General features: G+C 39.7%; 1 protein-coding gene across 4 annotated transcripts; it reads right to left on the bottom strand.

Moving 5' to 3' along the window:
* Positions 1-295: 295 nt before the first annotated feature.
* On the bottom strand, positions 296-19021 carry LOC140201871 (heterogeneous nuclear ribonucleoprotein H-like). Of its 4 annotated transcripts, none has more exons than XM_072266622.1 (12): positions 18959-19021; positions 17179-17290; positions 14965-15120; positions 13470-13613; positions 10494-10632; positions 6911-7098; positions 6537-6647; positions 5782-5903; positions 4461-4596; positions 3235-3339; positions 1732-1839; positions 296-1519 (listed from the first exon to the last, which is right to left on the bottom strand). In XM_072266622.1, the coding sequence occupies exons 2-12, from the start codon at positions 17255-17257 to the stop codon at positions 1431-1433; spliced, it is 1377 nt and encodes a 458-aa protein (XP_072122723.1). In that variant the 5' UTR covers positions 17258-17290; positions 18959-19021; the 3' UTR covers positions 296-1430. The 4 variants fall into 4 exon arrangements, with proteins under 4 accessions (XP_072122723.1, XP_072122722.1, XP_072122724.1 ...); XM_072266621.1 differs by lacking the exon at positions 18959-19021 and adding an exon at positions 18822-18943; XM_072266623.1 differs by lacking the exon at positions 18959-19021 and adding an exon at positions 18582-18778.
* Between the last annotated feature and the right edge of the window lie 520 nt (positions 19022-19541).

Here is a 19541-nt window from a genome sequence, read left to right as displayed (position 1 = left end):
TTGTCACCATTCAAAAATTATGCCCTTAAGAAACCCTTGGGTTCCTCTATTTACTACTGCCAAATCAATCCCCAAGCCCACAATCACTTTCTTGAGTGAATCTCCAAAGTTTGCAAGCCCCCCTCCCCAAAGTAAGCACTAAGTTTGTGCAGATAGCATTACCACACAAGCTCTGCCAGTTTCACCATGCCGAAGTGCAGAAGATTCCCTGTACAAACTTTTGCAAAGAACCATAACCAGTTCACTTGAGCAATTTTCCTTTTCACACCATGAACAGATATTGGCTATGCCAGAGTTCTGAAATTACACTTTATTATATTTACCATTAGAAATGTACAGTAAGTAATCTTTCACAGATGTTTGACAACATGTGCACATTTCAGAAACTGCACATTGAAGTGCCAAAGGCAATGAATCTTACTTGTCAAACAATAGTAACCCAAAAAAAGCACCTCTTGTAGAAAGGTACAAATATACACTTCTCATTTTTTTAAAACTACATTGCTAACAATCAAAAAATGAATCAGGTTAAAATTCCAAGTGAACCAGACACATTAAAAAAATTAACATAGCAACTGTTGGTAAAAATACTTGCTGAATTCCAAATGCTAAACACCGAAGAATCCACTGAAACAACTGGATGGGTGACAGCTCATATCCAACACCTGCTCAATTTAATCATTAGTGCATTCAAGGAAGTCACAACTGGATGAAAGCCCCTGCAATGGAATGGGCCAGGAGCTGCCCCATCTCAATCCAACTGAGTACCATGACTGCATTACTAGACGGCAATGGAGACAAAAAGTAAACAGGATGACACATAAAAAATACAACCAAACAGAACGTGGAACAATACTGGGCAATATGGTAAAAAATAAGCTTCCAAAACAAAAAGTCATGTTTACCAAATGCTCATTATTGCAGCATCGTAACAACACTGAGCAGATTAAACATTACAGTGGTTGAGCTTCTGGTGACTGCATGTAAAAAGACCACTGAACCTCACCACATATCAAATGGTACCAAAGTATAAGATTGTATACAATCACACAATTTGCTCCATTTGAATTTTTAAATGATCCAAGTTGGATTTAAAATAACAAAACAAGTTCAAACGAAGCTTTGCACTAGATGTTTACTTTCATTTGCCACATTTACTCAAGTCAAAATTTCAAAAATTTCTCCCTTTCACCATCAGGTCAAATACCTGATGCTTCAAATTATGTTACCCAATATTCCTGTTGATTGGGCAATATTTCAAGATTTTTACACCAAAACCTGTAAAAAAATAAAAAGAACTGCAAAGTAGCTCTATTAGTAAAAATATTACTGCTTGGAAGAAAACAGCAGTGTTGCTGCATTGGTCATCCATTATGTGGCAGTCCTAGGGTTCTTGAAGCTTCTGACTCATGGCCCAACCACTTAATAGTTTACATTCTCCATCCAGCCATGTTTGCGTCCATGTTACCCATTCCCATGGTCTGATTGTTAGAATATCCTCCTGCCACAGCACCGTAGCCTGTAATTTAAACAGCAAATCTTGTTTTAAACAAAAATCAATTTCCTTGTCTATAATTGTCAAACTTGTTCAGCTTGATTCACACAATCCCCGCAAGAGTAGCGGGGTTATGAAATGTTCTGAAATCAATTGTTTCACCCCTATTTCAGGTTTTATTATAACTAGCAGCCAGTAACTCCCCAAAGGAGCCTTCAAGTAGGAACTTCACTTACCATATCCACGTGCATTTGCAGAATTTCCATAGCCCGCATAACTATTTCCCATGTTGCCGTAGCTATTTCCCATACCCTGATCATTATGCCCATAGCCTCCTTGATTACCTGTCAGAAATAATGGGGAAAAAAATGCCTGATTATCCTCATCCTATCTTCAGTAAAGCTGGTCTGATGTGCATGCCACAAACTTGACAACCAGTATGCCATTTAAACAGCAATGTCCCTGCATAAAATTATTCTATTTGTGAGTACAATTAACAAATGCAAAATATATCAAGCATTAGCCATCTGTACTGAAGTCTTTAAGCATACCATAAAACACAGGCACAGAATTAGGCCATTCAGCCCACCAAGTGTGCTCCACCATGACCGACTTATTTTCCACAGTGCATGGTCTAACATATGCTGTTGCATACAACACAGGACCCCTCCTTCCTGTCCTTTTAGGAAACTAGTCATTGTAGCATTTTTCAAACCTGGTTTAAGTTAAACATGACAAATTAACTTTCTCAAACACCTCTACAACCAGTAAACCTTTAAAATGTATTGACAACTCAATAGCCCATTACACATCACCCACTGATGGAAAAAAATGTTCAAACATGATAAAGAAAACCACCATTCAAATTTTCCAAGTGGCTCAGCACCTGGATCTCATTGTCCCTTTAAACTCATTGGTTTCAGTGGAAATTTATGCTACTGTAACAGCAGCATATAAGAGTAATATCAAAGTCTAGAAAATCTACCAACAGAGCAAGGCCCTGAGCATGCTGGATTACTGAACTTCTACTGTCTTGTCCTCTTAAAATTGCCACCTTCAATTACTCAGATTGATAATTTTACTTCAAAAATTTGATTTTGATTAGAAAAAGGATTAATTTGAAAATTATGACAGAAATCATTTAAGTTAAAAAGGAAGCTTGAGAACAGTAATACCATTTTAATAGTCGACATTTCAGGTTGAGGCCATTCTTCAAGATCTAATAAAAGTTCTTGGCCCAAAATATCATTGTTTAATCCCTTTTATAGGCACTGCCTGCCTAACCTGTTGAGCTTCTCCAGCCTTGTGTGTCTGTGTGTGTGGATTTCCATCATCCGCAGAAACTCACGTTTATATTGGCCACGTTAATGAAATATAGTTTGGCTATTTAAGTAGATTTGGTTAAAACCAGTAAAATGATTGTCCCATTCAAATCCGTGCCCAACAAATTCCAATGCTTTTCATTTTTTCCGCCTGTTCCTGTGCTTGAAACCTGCAGGTGTAGCAAGCATTGCCAGTTTACTATCCAATGAAAAGAACTGGCTGCTTCTAAATAATGTTAATAAACTGACAATTTGAGAAAGTTGGCAGTGATCTCCAGACAAACTCAATTTCTCTATCCATTCTACAAATGTGCTAATTATCAGGATCACCTGTCTAATGGACAGTTATTGAAAACCACATTTTACCAAATGAAGTTAAATGATTAAGTTAGAAATCAAGTCAAAACTGATAATCACCTCCATAGTGATCCATACCCATATCGCCCATTCTATGTGCTCCATAGCCAAAGCCACTTCCCATATTAGCAGTGGAGTCGAGGAAAAGCTCAATATATCGATGCTCTGAAAAAAATCAATAAATAATGCACAATTTCTCTTTACACAGCAGTTTCAGTATGAACAATGTGCTCAAAATTAATCAGCACAAATTTGAATACTAACATCTTACAATAGAGTATTAAAAAATTTGCAGTGGACCAAATACACAAAATAGAAACTAAAACTGAATTTACAGTCGGCCCTCCTTATCTGCGGGTTCCGCATGAGCAGATTCAACCAACCACAGATAGGGAAAACCCAGAAGTTCTCTCTCCAGCACTCGTTGTTTGAGCATGTACAGACTTTTTTTTTCTTGTCATTATTCCCTAAACAATACAGTATTAACAACTATTTACATACATTGTATTAGATATTATAAGTAATCTAAAGATGGTTTAAAGTACAGGCAGTCTTTAAGTCGGATTCGTACGCAAGTCGGAACAGGTACATCCAGTATTTAGCGTCAGTCAAACATTTGTCTTAGTATATAGTATATATTTTACCTTTCTATGCATATAAAACACAAGAAAATTATGTATTTCAATAATTAAACCACTGCGTTGCTTAGTAATAACTGTAGCTTTCACCAGGGCAGGACCTTTCACATGCTCCATTATTCTCACTTTATCCTTTAAAATTGATTCGATCACTGACCGACTGTAGCCTAAAGCTTTTCCAATGACCGATGGCATGTCACCTCTTTCCAATTGCTTTATTATTTCCACTTTATTTTCAAACATGATTGTTTTCCGTCAATGGAACAGAAACACTGCGGATTCAGCAGCAGCCGCGGACCACGGGTTCTGAGCTCCCCCGGGTCCTAAAGTCCACCCGCACTGAGACAAGTTAAATAAGGGACTTGAGCATCCACATTTTTTGGTATCCGCGGGGGGTCCCGGAACCAATCTCCCGCGGATAAGGAGGGCCGACTATACAAGGTACAGATTTTACAACCAAAGAACCCAAAATCAGATATGCAGTAGTCTAACTTTCATTAATAAACCTTAGATGACAGGTTATATAGATTAATGGTTGCTGCTCCTCAAGATAGTATGTCCAAATTGATGTTGGTCACATTTAAGCACAATATACCTTTGATAATGTTTGATCAGATATGCATTTACAGAACCAGGCTAATTACTCACGCATATGTGCTTTGTCTTTAGACATGGCTGCAACAGCATCTTCATGAGTAGCAAACTCAACATCAGCTTCTCCAGTCAGGCGCCCATCTGAGCCATATTCAAAGTTGATCTTTACAGGAATCAGCGGTGAAAAGAACTATTGAGAAATAGAAATGATAATTGTCAACAAGTAATGGTTACTCCCACCCAAGACAGAATATAATATAAATGGCAAGACTCTTGGCAGTGTGGAGGATCTGAGAGATCTTGGGGTCCATGTCGATAGGACACTCAAAGCTGGGTTGAGTGTTGAGTGTTGTTAAGGTGGCGTATGGTGTATTGGCATTCATCAACTGTGGGATTGAGCTCAAGAGCCCTGAGGTAATGTTACTGCTCTTTAAGACCTTGGTCAGACCCCACTTGGAGTACTGTGCTCAGTTCTGGTCACCTCACTACAGGAAGGATGTGGATACTATAGAGAGTGCAGAGGAGATTTACAAGGACTTTGCCTGGATTGGAGGGCGTACCTTATGAGAACAGGTTGAATGTACTTGGCCTTTTCTCCTTGGAGCGACAAAGGATGAGAATTGACCTGATCGAGGCATATAAGATGAGGGGCGTTTATAGTGTGGATAGCCAGAGGCTTTTTCCCAGGGCTGAGATGGTTAACATGAGGGCATAGTTTAAGGTGCTTGGAAATAGGTACCGAGGGAATGTCAAGGGTAAGTTTTTCCACAAAGAGAGTGGTGGGTGCGTGGAATGCACTGCCAGCAGCGGTGGTGGAAGCAGATACAATAGAGTCTTTAAAGAGACTCTTAGATAGGTACATGGAGCTTAGAAAAATAGGGAGCAAGCGCTGGGTAAATTCTAGGTAGTCGCTAGAATAGCTTACATGGTCAGCACAACATTGTGGGCCGAAGGGCCTGTAATGTGCTGTAAATTTCTATGTTCTAAATTAAAGGAAATCATTCTCATCACCAGTGCTCAAGGAATTGGTGCCAGTATAGAGTATAGCCAGTTAACATTCTTAACCAAGCATAAAACAATACAGTACCTAAAAACTCAACTTAAGAGCTAACCAGTTACTTATCAGTGCTAAATACAGTCATGTTCTGGGTTGTGGCTGCTTGACATGACAAGAGCTTCCACCAAAATTCAGCTTGAGTTGTTTCAGATGAAAACTTAGTTTTAGTGCTTCTCTTCTACTTTTTGTTTAAAAAAGTCATAGGTGTGTCTAATTGGGAAATAAACACTCAGATAACAAAGGTAATGAGACGCTTCCTAATCATTTCAACTTTAGGTTAAATTTAGTGAGGAATACGACCCCAAAAATTCCACTTACATCAGCAACATCACCTTCTGTAGCTCTAAATGGTAATCCTCTCATGTGTACGTAATGACCTGCACCATTCTGATAAAGTGGGCTAGCATCTCCTGCTCCACCATAACCACGGTTACCCATCCCTGTAAATTTTCAACATTAATAGAAACATTAGACACTAAACCCAGGATGTAAAGCAAACAAATTTAACATATAATGCAACAAATTAAAAGTACAAATCAAATAATCAATTATACCCATGCAGGTCTCCAGAGAGGAGCATTTCCCTCATGCTGCATGCCCACCCCTCAAATGCACCGAACATGCAGCTCTAGGGCCTGTACTGTGTTATACTGTTCTAAATTTCTTTAAGACCCTTAGAGTAATGAACTAATTTATTCTTTGGAAGAACTTTACATAGAGCCCAAAATTAAAAATCAATGCAAGTTTCACTTTGGGGCAATCTAGTATGATGCAACTAGTAGAGCTGCTGCCATCGCATCACCCCCAGCTCCAGCAATCCTAACCTCCAGTGCCCTTTCTCCTTTCTCATTCACTGTTTTACTCTCACAATGCAAAGACAAGCCAGTTGGTGGGTTCATTAGCCAGGTGTAAATTGCCACTCTTATGTTATGGAGTAGTTGAAGATGGAGAATAACGTAGGATTAGTATAAATGATGGCTAGTGTGGGCTAAAAGACCTATTCCCATCCCGTGATATATACTATGACCTCTTCAATATACTGAAAACAAAACAAGCCAAACTGAGTTTCATACCTCTATCCATCATTCCAACTCCTCTCATATTGTGTCCAAATCCATCACGTCCATAACCGTAGCCATAAGCATAACCATCATTATAACCATAGTCCTCGAAATTGCCATAACCTAGAATAAAAGGTACACTTCACAATCTGACCTAAAAATAAGTTGTGCAACTAAACATCCTTTAAGATATTACTGAAAACCTGTGAGTGGTGAAGACCCAATTAGGCAGCATCTTGTTTACCGAGACACAAACAGCACATGAATTCTAGAGGCACAAGCTTAACAGGTGTAAATTCACACAAAATGAAACTCATGCTGATTGGTAATTAACACATTAATTTGAAATCTACTAACATACCAAAAATATCACTGTGCCCACTTACCACCACCATATACAGAGCCCCGCCGTGTACGGTCATACATGTCTCCTCTCATCGGACCTGGACCACCATAGCCACTTCTTCCACCCATTGGTCTGTCATAGGGCCCTGGACGTTGCCCCATAAACCTTCTTGGAGGATCCTGATAAGTTCGAATCTCCCCTCTACTGCTTCTGAAGATTTCAATATACCTGAACAGCCACAATTAATATTATCAGCTTGTGGTTATGACATCTTAAAAACTGAGTTACGTTAACGGCACGACTGTGGATTTCTCTGGTGAGAAGAATCACAAAACTCCCATTGTTCATTTTTGGCTACGTTGCCCTAGCCCACTTTTAAATTCACAATAAATCATAACTACAAAATATTCTCAACGTGCGCACTTAACATTAGAAAAAAAAACATTTTGTCCGCAATTCAAGTGGATAGTCCTTGTCACTCTTCATTACAGAAACCATCTAGAATGTCGTGCCAACATGGTTCAAGATAAAAGTATAACTTGACTCCCAGTTTGTGGCATTACTATATTTTCAGATTAAGTGGGTGATAAACTAATGGCACTTTGCATTAGTTAACAGAAGTATGAAATTTTTAAAAGGTGCTCACCATTTACAACATTCAAGTGGAAATAAGAGGTCTTGCACCATTCAAAATCAGTAAGAGACTTGTTAATTAGATGGAAAGTGAAAACATGATTAACTTTTCACCAGAGCAATCAATCTTTGTCTTAGCATAGTTAATATTTATATTGAATAAATACAAATAGCCATAAAAATAGCTGATTTCCTTTAACAATAAATCTATTAGATTAAATGTCTGACTTGTTACAACACATTGGAACCAAGGGAGTGAATAGCTAAATTGAAAATTAGAGGTGGATTTAAGAGGCATGTGTGCTCTTAAAGACTAAAGTAGAAATGCACTCAAGGTTAATGAAAGTCACACAAGTGCAGGCCATTAAGCACTCTTCACCACTTAATATGATTATGGCTGCTGATGATTGTCCACTTTACTAAACAACCCCAACAATCTTCAGTTCTGTGGTTTAACAAACTCTTGTTTTTGAATGTCCATCTATAAACTGTTGGGAAAGCATTTCCGAAATAATTAGTCAGTTTAGTGGCCCTTCCACACCCGCCCCCCCCCCAAACCATTCCAGCAAACCCTACATTGCCGCCTTGAGGTATTATCTTTACATCTATTGTGCTAAGGCAACCAGAAATAACAAGATCACCTTGCATTTTTCTAAATGTGAGTGCACAGGCCAAGTTTACAGTTTTCCTCCTAAGACAACGCCCTTTGTCTTGTGAATCAACCAAAATGAACCATCTTTTCCACTATCTTAAAGGTAACTGCATCTGCAAGGACAGAAAAGCTCACTGGCAACACTTCCCTACTTTTGTTCTACATGGCCCTTGTGATAAGACATTTCATGAAAATAAACAAGATGCACTTGAAACTAAACAGAGCAAGTATATTCTCCAATGGTTATTGTAGCCAATTTCAAACTGCAAGTCAGAAATCTGGGAGCAAGTCATCTGCTGGACATTCAGAAAAAGCTGAGGACAATTGATCTTGAGTAAGTTAAAAGGTCAGCATAACATCATGGGCTGAAATGCTCCATGTCCTAACACTACTCTCCGAAGATGTATTGCAACATCAACTGCACTCAAACTGACAACTGCAGAAGGAAAGGCTTCTCACATCTGCTCTCACTCCATCCTCCCGTCACCCCACTAGGAATAGGGATCCCCTGGTCCTCACCTACCACCCCACCAGTCCAACATATTATTCTCCGTAACTTCCGCCACCCCCATTAGGGATCCCATCACTAAGCACACCTTTCCCTCCCCCCACCTGCTTTCCGCAGGGTTCGCTCCCTACGTGACTCCCTTGTCCTTTCGTCTCCCCCATCCCTCCCCACTGATCTCCCTCCTGGCACTTATTCCTGTAAGCGGAACAAGTGCTACACATGCCCTTACACTTCCTCCCTCCCTTACCACCATTCAGGGCCCCAGACAGTCCTTCCAGGTGAGGCGACACTTCACCTGTGAGTCGGCTGGGGTGGTATACTGCATCCGGTGCTCCCGATGTGGCCTTCTATATATTGGCGAGACCCGACGCAGACTGGGAGATCGTTTTGGTGAACACCTATGCTCTGTCTGCCAGAGAAAGCAGGATCTCCCAGTGGCCACACATTTTAATTCCACATCCCATTCTGATATGTCTATCCACGGCCTCCTCTACTGTAAAGATGAACACTGACTTCTAATGCCCCACCTCCCCCTCATACCCCATCCGTTATTTATTTATATACACACATTCTCTCTCTCCTTTTTCTCCCTCTGTCCCTCTGATTATACCCCTTGCCCATCCTCTGGGTTTTTCCCCCCCTCCCCCTTTTCCTTCTCCCTGGGCCTCATGTCCCATGATCCTCTCATATTCCTTTTGCTAATCACCTGTCCAGTTCTTGGCTCCATCCCTCCCCCTCCTGTCTTTTCCTATCATTTTGGATCTCCCCCTCCCCCTCTCAAATCTCTTACTAGCTCTTCCTTCAGTTAGTCCTGACGAAGGGTCTCAGCCCGAAACATTGACTGTACCTCTTCCTAGAGATGCTGCCTGGCCTGCTGCATTCACCAGCAACTATAATGTGTGTTGAATTTCCAGCATCTGCAGAATTCCTCGTGTTTACGAAGGAAAGGCTGTTGTGTTGTTTCTAAAGAGCCTCAACTGTTCAGAGTTCTACTCAAATTTAAAAAATCATTACGAAAATTTCACTTCCCTCTCTAAAAATATGAATGTTAATGTTGTGACCAATTTAGTTTGACCACAAACAAACCAGGCCTAGTAACACAAATGCGACGAGACTCCCAAATTGTGTTAAGCACCAAGTCAGACATTTTGATTCAAACAAAGCTTAGTGCAAGGTTGCAAAGTACACAAAAGGAAATGTGACGAATTTCATCAATTGGGCATTAGCACCGACGCTTCGAAGTACAAATTCAAAAACTGACTTCAATCCAATGAAACATTGCATTCTCTGGTTGAATTGAATGCAAATCAGCAAGCTGTCTAGTCATCACCTTCCCATAGGTTAAATGATGACTAAAGCCTGCAGTGCTGTGCATTTCACGCACTAAAATGAGAAAACAAAAGTTTTTGCAATGTCATAATGGTTTGCAAATATTACAAAAAATGTAATTTTATGTAATTTAGTTAATCCAAATGTAACAAAATCATTTAAAAATCAAATCAAATTTAAACAATTGAAATTTTAGTATTCATATCTATGATAATCCTAAACTGTAAAGCCCTCTGGATTTTCAAAATTATACAAGTTTAATATTGAAAATTAAAAATACACAAGTATAAATTCTGGCAGATAACATTTACCATTAACTTTCAACTCTGAGGGCCCTACAGTTTAGGATATCTTTACACAATTCAGAAAAATCAGTTGAGTCCCACTGTTTTCCAAAGGCATGTGGGTGGTTTGACTATTTTCTCTTCAAGAATGAATGAATTCTGCAACCTGAACAAGTGGGCTTAAAGACATATGAGCCACCCTTCCGTCCATCCCCACCTGTGCCCTATTCTTTCCTTGTGTTTCCCCAGTGCTTTTTCAGCTATCTCCTTTGATGCAAACTGCACGAAGGCTTCCCCCGTGCTTCTCCCCTGGTAGTCCACCGGCAATGTTATCCCATTTGGCACGATTTCCAACCCTTCAACCCAAGGACAAATACCCCACAAGGGGAACAATATTAAAAATTGAAACATTCCTACTCTTATACACATACTACAGCATATCAAATGGCGAGTACTGATATCAGAATTGACTAAAGAGGCAAGAGGCAGTATAATGCTGTTTAAATAAAGCAAAGATAAATATAGGATATCAATTAAAAACAGGCATGCACAGAATGTGGATGTTTAATCTTACCCCAATAGAACATGGGACATGGTTTAATTTATATGCCTGCAAAGACACCGTCCTTGCAATACTCCAGCTGACTTTTAACATTACATTATTAAATGTCTGAGTAACCTAAACAACAGATAAAAGTTCATAAAAGAGGTGATTAACGTGTATAAAAAAAACAGGAGGAAGGAAAACATCAAGTCCAGTATTTGCATCACACTGCTACCAAGGCAATGGCATTCAGCTTGTACTGCAGCAGACTACTCTGCTGCTGGATGAAGTTCCAAGGATTTCAATAAAACGATGAACGAATAGTATTATATTTCCAAATCAGGGCCATGTGAGACGGAGTGAAACCTAAGTGGAGTTTCTGTACTCCTGCTCATCGTTGATCTTGGATTAAACAAAATCAATAACTAGACAATTTTATCTGGTTGTGATGAATCAAATTCCAGTATTAGAGATTTGAAACTAGCTCACAATGACACCAATAGCTCAATGATACCCAACTGGAATAGACTATGGAAATTAAACCATCGCACATTAATTCCATACCGAGTGACTCAATTTTTTAATCATTTCAAAGTTAAAGGCATCAAGGTTTGCTTCTTAGGGCTGTATAATAAACCCAATCCAGATCCATTTGCTTTATATAATCAGCATCATACAGATAGTGAGTGCATTTACCGAGCAAACTGTGTCAAGATAAATTTAGCATGGTCTTTAAATACAAGTGTTCATTTATACTGTCAGCTGCAAGTTACTGAATGTGAAGAAACAGCAAGGATTAGACCAACTACCAGCTCAACAATCATGTGACTTGATACTGCCCCAACCATATTTACTTCCTCATCTAATTTACCTAGCATTTATTTAGGATTAAAATAATTTCAGTAAAATGTTTAACTGAACTAAACCACCCAACATCTTAAAATAACTGCATGGCAGCTTGTAGAAGCAATCAATCGCCTGCCGAGTCACCCAGCCCCAGAAAGCGAATTTCTCATTACTGGTCTCCATTAAATCACCTCTTCTTTACCACAATTCCTACTCTTACCACCCAGTTATCTCTATGGTACACAAGTAGTGCTTTGCTATTTCCCACTGGTTGAAAATATTTACTGATTGCCTTGCACCTGAAATGTAACCAACAGGAGTAAGGAGCCACCAACGTGAAACTTAACTCAAAATGGTTGGCACTTTCAGGAGGGGGAGGGGGAGGGGGAAAGGAGAGAACAAAAGTTTTGCAACACTCCTGGAAGAACTTAGGTAGACCACCAGTTGTCTAAAATGTCTGAATAATCCTACTTTTTGTTATTACTTCAGTCTGTTCATCCCGTAAAAATTCTTCACAGACAGTAACTGAAACATCAGCAAAGTAAAATGTTACATTCTTTTCAAAATGATAAGATGTAAACTAAGATTCTAAGCTATGGGAGAACAACTGTATTATCATCCCTTTTGAGCTTCCCCACTTAGGCACAAGCTTGGAGGGTTGAGGGAACATTCAATGCAACTCTGTAGCAGACAGCTAGAAGTGCATTATCCCAGTTTACACTTCCTCTGTTCAGAGTAAGTGCCCAACATTTAGTAGACACTTCCCCTACACTGGCAAAGCTGGGTTTGTAAATGCTCAGGACAGCAGACACACAACTGCATCTACCATCCTGCAGTGCAACTCTTTAGATTTCGAATTTCAGCACTACTGTACTGCCTGTACCAAGTGACCCAAACCTTAGCTGGACTAACATTTGAGAAGGAATAGTTTAGAATAACAGCATCATGTACAAATTATGACCAAAAATCGCTTGCATTGTAGTATCAATTCTAAAATACCAATGCTTATCGGTGAATAAAGTGGTGCAAGAATGAATTTGTTGGATGCAGTTGGTAAAACGTCGTACAGAATTCTGCCCTGCAAAATACATTTAAGCAATGCTATTTGAAAAATTGATATATCGGGCATAGTTTTCTAAAGTATTCCTTCAATTAATATGCATACACTATTGGTTCACAATATTGGACTCAAGGATTGACATTTCAGAAATCAGAATATCTTTAAATGGAGGCAATATTCAAAGAAACTAAGTTACCATTTTGGCAACGAATCTAACCTATATTTCCAAAAATAACTTAATACTCCACTGCAAAATACAAGCATGCCTTAGAAACATGGTCCAATACTTCTTGCTGGAACTAAGCTAACTTGTGGGCTTTCCCAAATCTTCCAGTTCTTTAGCTCACACATTTATGCCAATTGCATTAAACGTTGCCAAAACGACAAAATGTGTCTTCTTTGTAAATCACTGCAATAAATTGTGAATCCATCAGCAGAAATTCTTTAAAAATTATTTTAGGAATCCTATTCAAATAAAAACCCTTGTGCCCAATATTATGCACCACACTATGGAGTAAAGATTATAATGCTCCACTATCCCATCCCCCCCCAAACTGACAAAACACGGAACAAGCCTTGTATATCTATACCAAACATTGATAATTATTGCACAGCTTATGAATAGCCATTTATGAACATTCCCAATCCTTTCCCATTAAAAAATCTGCTTTAACATTATGACATTTAAACCCCATGTCCAAACATATAGCGTTCCAATACTGGAGGAAATAAACAATAAGTACCTGTGAAAAACTGTAAAATTTCCTCTTTGCTGCATCCAAATGGTAAGCCTCTAAGGCGTACAGTTCCATCACTTGTTGATTCTGTCTGACTTGGGTTAACATGTTTTAGCACCCAGTCCATTTCAGTGGCTTTAGTCTCAAAGACTGCAAATACAAATTGAAATACTGAAATCTAAACAAACTATTCTTCGCAATGACAAGAACTATGCCTGAATTAATGATCCAAGCATTCCCATGATAGACAGCAAATACATTTAGCATGGAAAACAAATCCTTACAAGTTTAAAATTGATCTATATTGAACAGCTCACGACTAAACTGTATACTTGAAATTTTCCATTTCACCAACAATTCCTTCCTGCATCTGTGCCAAACAAGTTCAATAGGACCAAGTAAACGTCACACTCCACCTACAGACAACTTTTATTACTCATCCCACCACCAGCGCAAAAGCTAATTCTATTGACGTATACACCTAAACTTGAATTAAATCTTATTTCATTTGTGATTTCAATGCCAGCTGCTTAAATGAAAACATTTGAATATTTTACGACAGAGCTGAATAACGGGCTAGCTAAAATCAAGCTTCTCTGAAGGCTAAATACAGATTGTATAATCATTCATAAGCCCTCCTCCCCACTAGACTCTGCAACAGGCATTTCCATTTTCAATTCTTGATTTAATTTATGTATTGCAAATTAACTAATTATTCAATAAGCATTCAGAACTTATGCCAAATCCTGAGCTACTCAAAGGCCACAGTTGCATTTTTTTTTAACAGAAACATGTCAGGTTTCCAGCTGGGTCACTAATGTATGCGAGTACATGTATCATTTTCCTTTCTAATTAAATTCCATTACATATTCCCCCATATTTAAACAGCAGATAAATAGTACGATGCCTTTTTATAACAGCCAGCGCCTCATCCACAATCACCAAGGCGCCAGTTACACAAACATCCGGAAACAAGAGAACATTAGATTAAAACAATAGGGTTTAAGCAACATGGTGAAGCAAGTCTACTGTCCAAATTAGTCTTGATACCTATGGACAATTATTCCACTGCGCCCCCCCCCCACCCACCCAAAACAATTATCCCAGCAGAATGAAAGGCATCAAGGCTAGAAATGGAGACATTATTCATCTGGCAGCATCTTGGGCTGGAGAAGGTAAAGAAGGGAGGTGCAAGGCCCAGGAGTTATCTTAAAGTAAGTTTTGGATTCAAACTAAGTATGCAGAAACCACTGTAGGTCAACGAGTATAGAAGGATGAACTGGATCGAGTGAAAGTTAGGATAAAGGCAAGTCATGGAATTTAGAAAATGGGAAGATAGCCAGATCACTGAAATAAACAATAGTCCCACAACACTCAAGTATTTACTGATGTGTCGAACAGAAATATTGTTTCACTCATTACTTCATTAAGCACAAGGAATTCAGTAAATGAAGGACTTGAGCTTTGGCCTTGGCAAGCCTACAACTTAAAATAAGCTTACCTTCAATGTATCTATGCCCCATGCTCTCCCGATCTTTTGCAAGGGCACATTTTATATCATCCTTGGATTCCAGCTGAATGTAAGCTTCTCCACTTGGACGGCCTTCTCTCAAATAAGTGAAGTGTATCCCAGCAGTTCCATTTAATATTTTGCAATCTGTAAACAATGAATTACTGGCCTGTGATTTTAGGAAAAGGCAACATGGAAACAAGACAAAACATCATATAGCATTCGGAATCAAAAAAAATCAAAAGCAAAGGCCATTATAGGAACTGTGAATCTACACAAATACTGGTTAGTAACTAGCCTACTAGCCTCTAATACTGGAGGTACCAAAGGTTGCAGGTAGTTGTAAAAAGGAGAAAAATAAGACCACAAAACATAGGAGTAGAATTAGGCCATTCAGCCCACCAAGTCTGCCCATTATACTCCGTTCAACCTCATTCTCCTGCCTTCTCTCCAGAACCTTTGATGCCCTTACTAATCAAGAACCTATTAACATCCTCCTTAAATATACCCAATGACTTGGCCCAAAACACAAAATAATCTGCAGATGCTGTTGTCAAAGGAACACTCACAATGCGCTGGAGGAACTCAGCAGGTCAGTCAGCATCTGTTGAAAAGATTAGTCCACGTTTCGGGCCAAAATCTGACGAAGGGTTTCAGCCCGAAACGTCGACTAATCTTTTCAACTGATGCTGACTGACCTGCTGAGTTCCTCCAGTGCATTGTGAGTGTGACTTGGCATCCAGTTGTCTGTGGCAATGAACTGCACAGATTCACTACCCTCTGGCTAAAGAAATTCCTCATCACTACTGTTCTAAGATGTGTATTTCTATTCAGAGGCTGTGCCTTTAGGTCCTAGACTCCTCCACTACAGGAAACATCCTTTCCTTGTCCACTCAATCTAGGCTTTTCAACATTCAACAGGTTTCAATAAGGATCCCCCCCCCAAATTCTTATAGAACGCCAGCAAGTACAGGCTCAGAGCCATCAAGTGCTCCTCATCTCCAGGATCATTTTCATGAACCTCCTCTGGATGGCAGCATACCCTTTCTTAGATATGGGACCAAAACTGCTCACAATACTCCAAGTACACTCTAACCAATTCCTTTTGAAGCCCTAGTTTTACATCCTTGCTTTTATATTCTACTTCTCCCAAAATGAATGCTAACATTGCATTTGCCTTCCTTACCATCGAATCAACCTGCAAGTTTATCTTCAAGGAATCCTGCATAAGAACTCCCAAGTCCTTATGCACCTTTGACTTTCTCGGTTTAGAAAATAGTCTACGACTTTGTTCGTTCTACCAAAGTGCACAACCATATACTTCTCTATGCTATATTCCATCAGCCACTTTGCCCATTGTCCAAATCCTTCTGAAGACTCCCAGCTTCCTCAACACTATTTGCCCCTCCACCTATGTATCATGCACAAACTTTGCCACAAAGCCATCAATTCAATCACTCATCATTGACATATAATGTGAAAAGCAGTCCCAACAGCGATCACTGAAGAACCGCACTAGTCACTCACAGTCAACCCAAAAAAATGCCCCCCTTTATTCCCACCCTTTCCCTCCTGCCAGTCAACCAACCTTCTATCCATCTTTCCTATAATACAATGGGCCCTCATCTCATAAAGCAGTCTCACATGCAGCATCTTGTCAAAGGCCTTCTGAAAATCCAAGAAATCAACATACACTGACTCTCTCCTTTGTCTATCCTGCCTGTTATTTCCTCAAAGAATTCCAACAGATTTGTCAGGCAAGGTCTAAGGAAATGATGCTGTCTTTGTGCCTCCAAGTAACTCCAAAACTTTATCCTTAATACTGGACTCCAACATCTTCCCAACCACTGAAGTCAAGCTAACTAACCTAAAATTTCCTTTCTTCTGCCTCCCTCTCTTTTTAAAGAGTGGAGTGGCATTTGCAATTTTCCAGTCCTCCAGAACCATTTCAATTATAATTACTGGCAAGTATGATTGGAAAAAAAAATCAACTTGTAAGACAGGAGAAAATGGTTGGGCTGCACAGAAATAAAGAGGGAGAATTGACTTATTGAGAATGCAAAGCAGCAGGTGTTTGATAGGCCATAAGGCCTCCTCCAGTATTGGTCCAAATATATATTAAACATTCATTCTATTTAAATTTTCCAGCAAACTTAAGATTCCAAAATTTCAAGTGCCGAACCGTTAAGAATAAATTCACAAAACCTGAAAAAAATCGCAACACTTCATCTGCAGTGCAGGACCATGGAAGTCCACGAATTCTGACAATGTAATCTTCTTCCATTTGAATGCACGATTCTGATCAATTAAAAAATGTCTGGAAAAAAAAAAGTTAAGTTATCAGGTCTGCAGCTCCACAATGTTTCTAAAAATCAAGATATTAAATGTACTTTACAAGCAAATAGTTTTTAAAAACAAAACAAAGTATTCAAAGTTGAAAATAAATGTTATTGCAACACACACAAAGCACTGGAGGAACTCAGGTCAGACAGCATCAGACCAAGAGCATTCTTCAGGACTAAGAAAGGAGGAAGATGCCAGAATAAAAAGGTGGTGGGGAAGGGGAAGAGGCTAGCTGGAAGATGGTAGGTGAAGCCAGGTGAGTGGGGAAGGTCAAGAATTGAAGCATTTTATATATCAAAGTACGTAAGTTACAGCTCTGAGATTTATTACCTTGTGGGTATACTTCAAAAAATCTATAGCATAGAAACAATTGAAATGCAAATAAAAACTCTGGAGAACCAAAGGCATTATAACTGTCAAACTGAACAAGAAGATGACCACTTAACAGAATTTAAAAGAATGCATAAACACCTCATGACCTGACAAATGACACAAAATTTTAAGATGGCAAATGTTTACCAAGGTAAAAAGTTTGGGCCAAGATTAAACTGCTTTACATCAGCTCCAGATTGTGCTGCAAAAACATAATTTTAACGCGCACAGGCAGTGTCTTAATATGTTTTATTTTAAAAAGGACTTGCATGCATGAGGAAGACTTTTTAATGCAATGAAATGGGAGTCCTAATGCGATCGCTCAGATCTCATAGCACTGCATATATAGAGCAACCAAATTCGTGGAGAGAGAAAGGAAAGATCGCCCAAAAGAGTTAGTTCCTATAGTCATTTACAAGAACTAGGGTCGAATTAACTAACTTAGTCTAGAATCGCTAAACAGTTGCAAAGAACAACAAACATGGGGGAAAAAATCGTCATCGATCAGGTAGTGATCCCCAGAATCCGAGTCTCAGGTTTTAAATACATTCAAAAGTGGATCTGTAGATAGTCCAGTGGGAAAGAGATTCAGTTAGCAAAGTCGAGGTAAATATCATGGAGGGGCCAAAGTACAGATTACTTGCAGGACCATAACACTGAAATCAAGTTTTAGTTGCGTTAGAACGGTAAGCGCTGTAAAATGATTCCCGGAACAGAACAGCCTCAAGAAGTGGGAAAGCAGTAAAGTACTTCAGTGTCATCATATACAACCCTGAGATTCTGTGGGCATATTCCGCAAATCTATAGAATAGCAATTATAACAGGATCAATGAGAGATCAGAGTGCACAAGACAACAAATGCAAATTTTAAATAAATAATATTAAATAACTACTCCAGGTATCCGAACGGTGCCGCTTTTCTACCTGGCGTCCTGGGGAATGGCTGGACAGGGGTAACGGGTCGAAAAGCCGTCGAGTGAGGGGAGGACGCGGCGCCACCACCGTCCATTACACAGCGGCGCACCGCAAAATGGCGGCCGCGCCTCACAACGCAGCGTCCTGGAGTCCGGGCCCTCGCCACATCCACGCCCCCACCCTCCCGCCCCCATCACCCACCACCCGCTCAGCCCGACCTTCGCTTCAGCTGCTTTCTCTCCCTCTCGTCCGAATAAAAAACATATTCGCTCCACCGCTTCGCGTCAGGAAAAAAAACCCACCGACGGCCGGCGTGAAGCAGACAATTGAGGGAAAACTGAAAACAACACCCTACCTTTAGCGCGCAGCTCAACGTCTGCCCCACGCGCACAGCGTCCTTACGTCAGCACGTCAGAATAAACCCCTGTGCCGTCGTCAGCTACGGTTATTATTACGTTTTATTTCTATGTACACGTACATATTCGGTCTTTTATTTTAACTAAAGAAAATCTTCAGCTTAACATCGTTTAAGCAAAGCTTTTCAAACAATTTATAATTTTCTTCCCAAAATATTCTCCTCATCAAAACAGTGGCCACAGAGCCCGCCTCGTCCCTGCGCTGATAGGGGGACACGTTTTTGACGTTTCTTATAGCAATCCGCCTGTCAAAATGTCAATCAACAGGCCTGTTTTTGTTTTAACCGCTTGACAACTTTTTTTTTACACTCCCTTTCTTGAAAAGGAAAAAAAAAGCACGCGGTAATGAACTCTGGTTCTGGGATTCTTCGGGAGGGGGAAAGTATTTTTTCCCAAACCGTTCCCATCTCCGCCTCTTGCTATTGGTTAAAAATACACCCCGCCCATTAGCTGGCGGGGATGCAGCTTCTGATTGGGTGCGTCGGGTGCCATTAAAAAAGCCTTGCTTTGCATAATAACTCG

Source organism: Mobula birostris, chromosome 8, assembly GCF_030028105.1.
Source record: "Mobula birostris isolate sMobBir1 chromosome 8, sMobBir1.hap1, whole genome shotgun sequence".
Classification (NCBI taxonomy): domain Eukaryota; kingdom Metazoa; phylum Chordata; class Chondrichthyes; order Myliobatiformes; family Myliobatidae; genus Mobula; species Mobula birostris.
The sequence above is the reverse complement of the archived record's forward strand: the minus strand, read 5'-3'. Positions and strand labels throughout refer to the sequence as shown.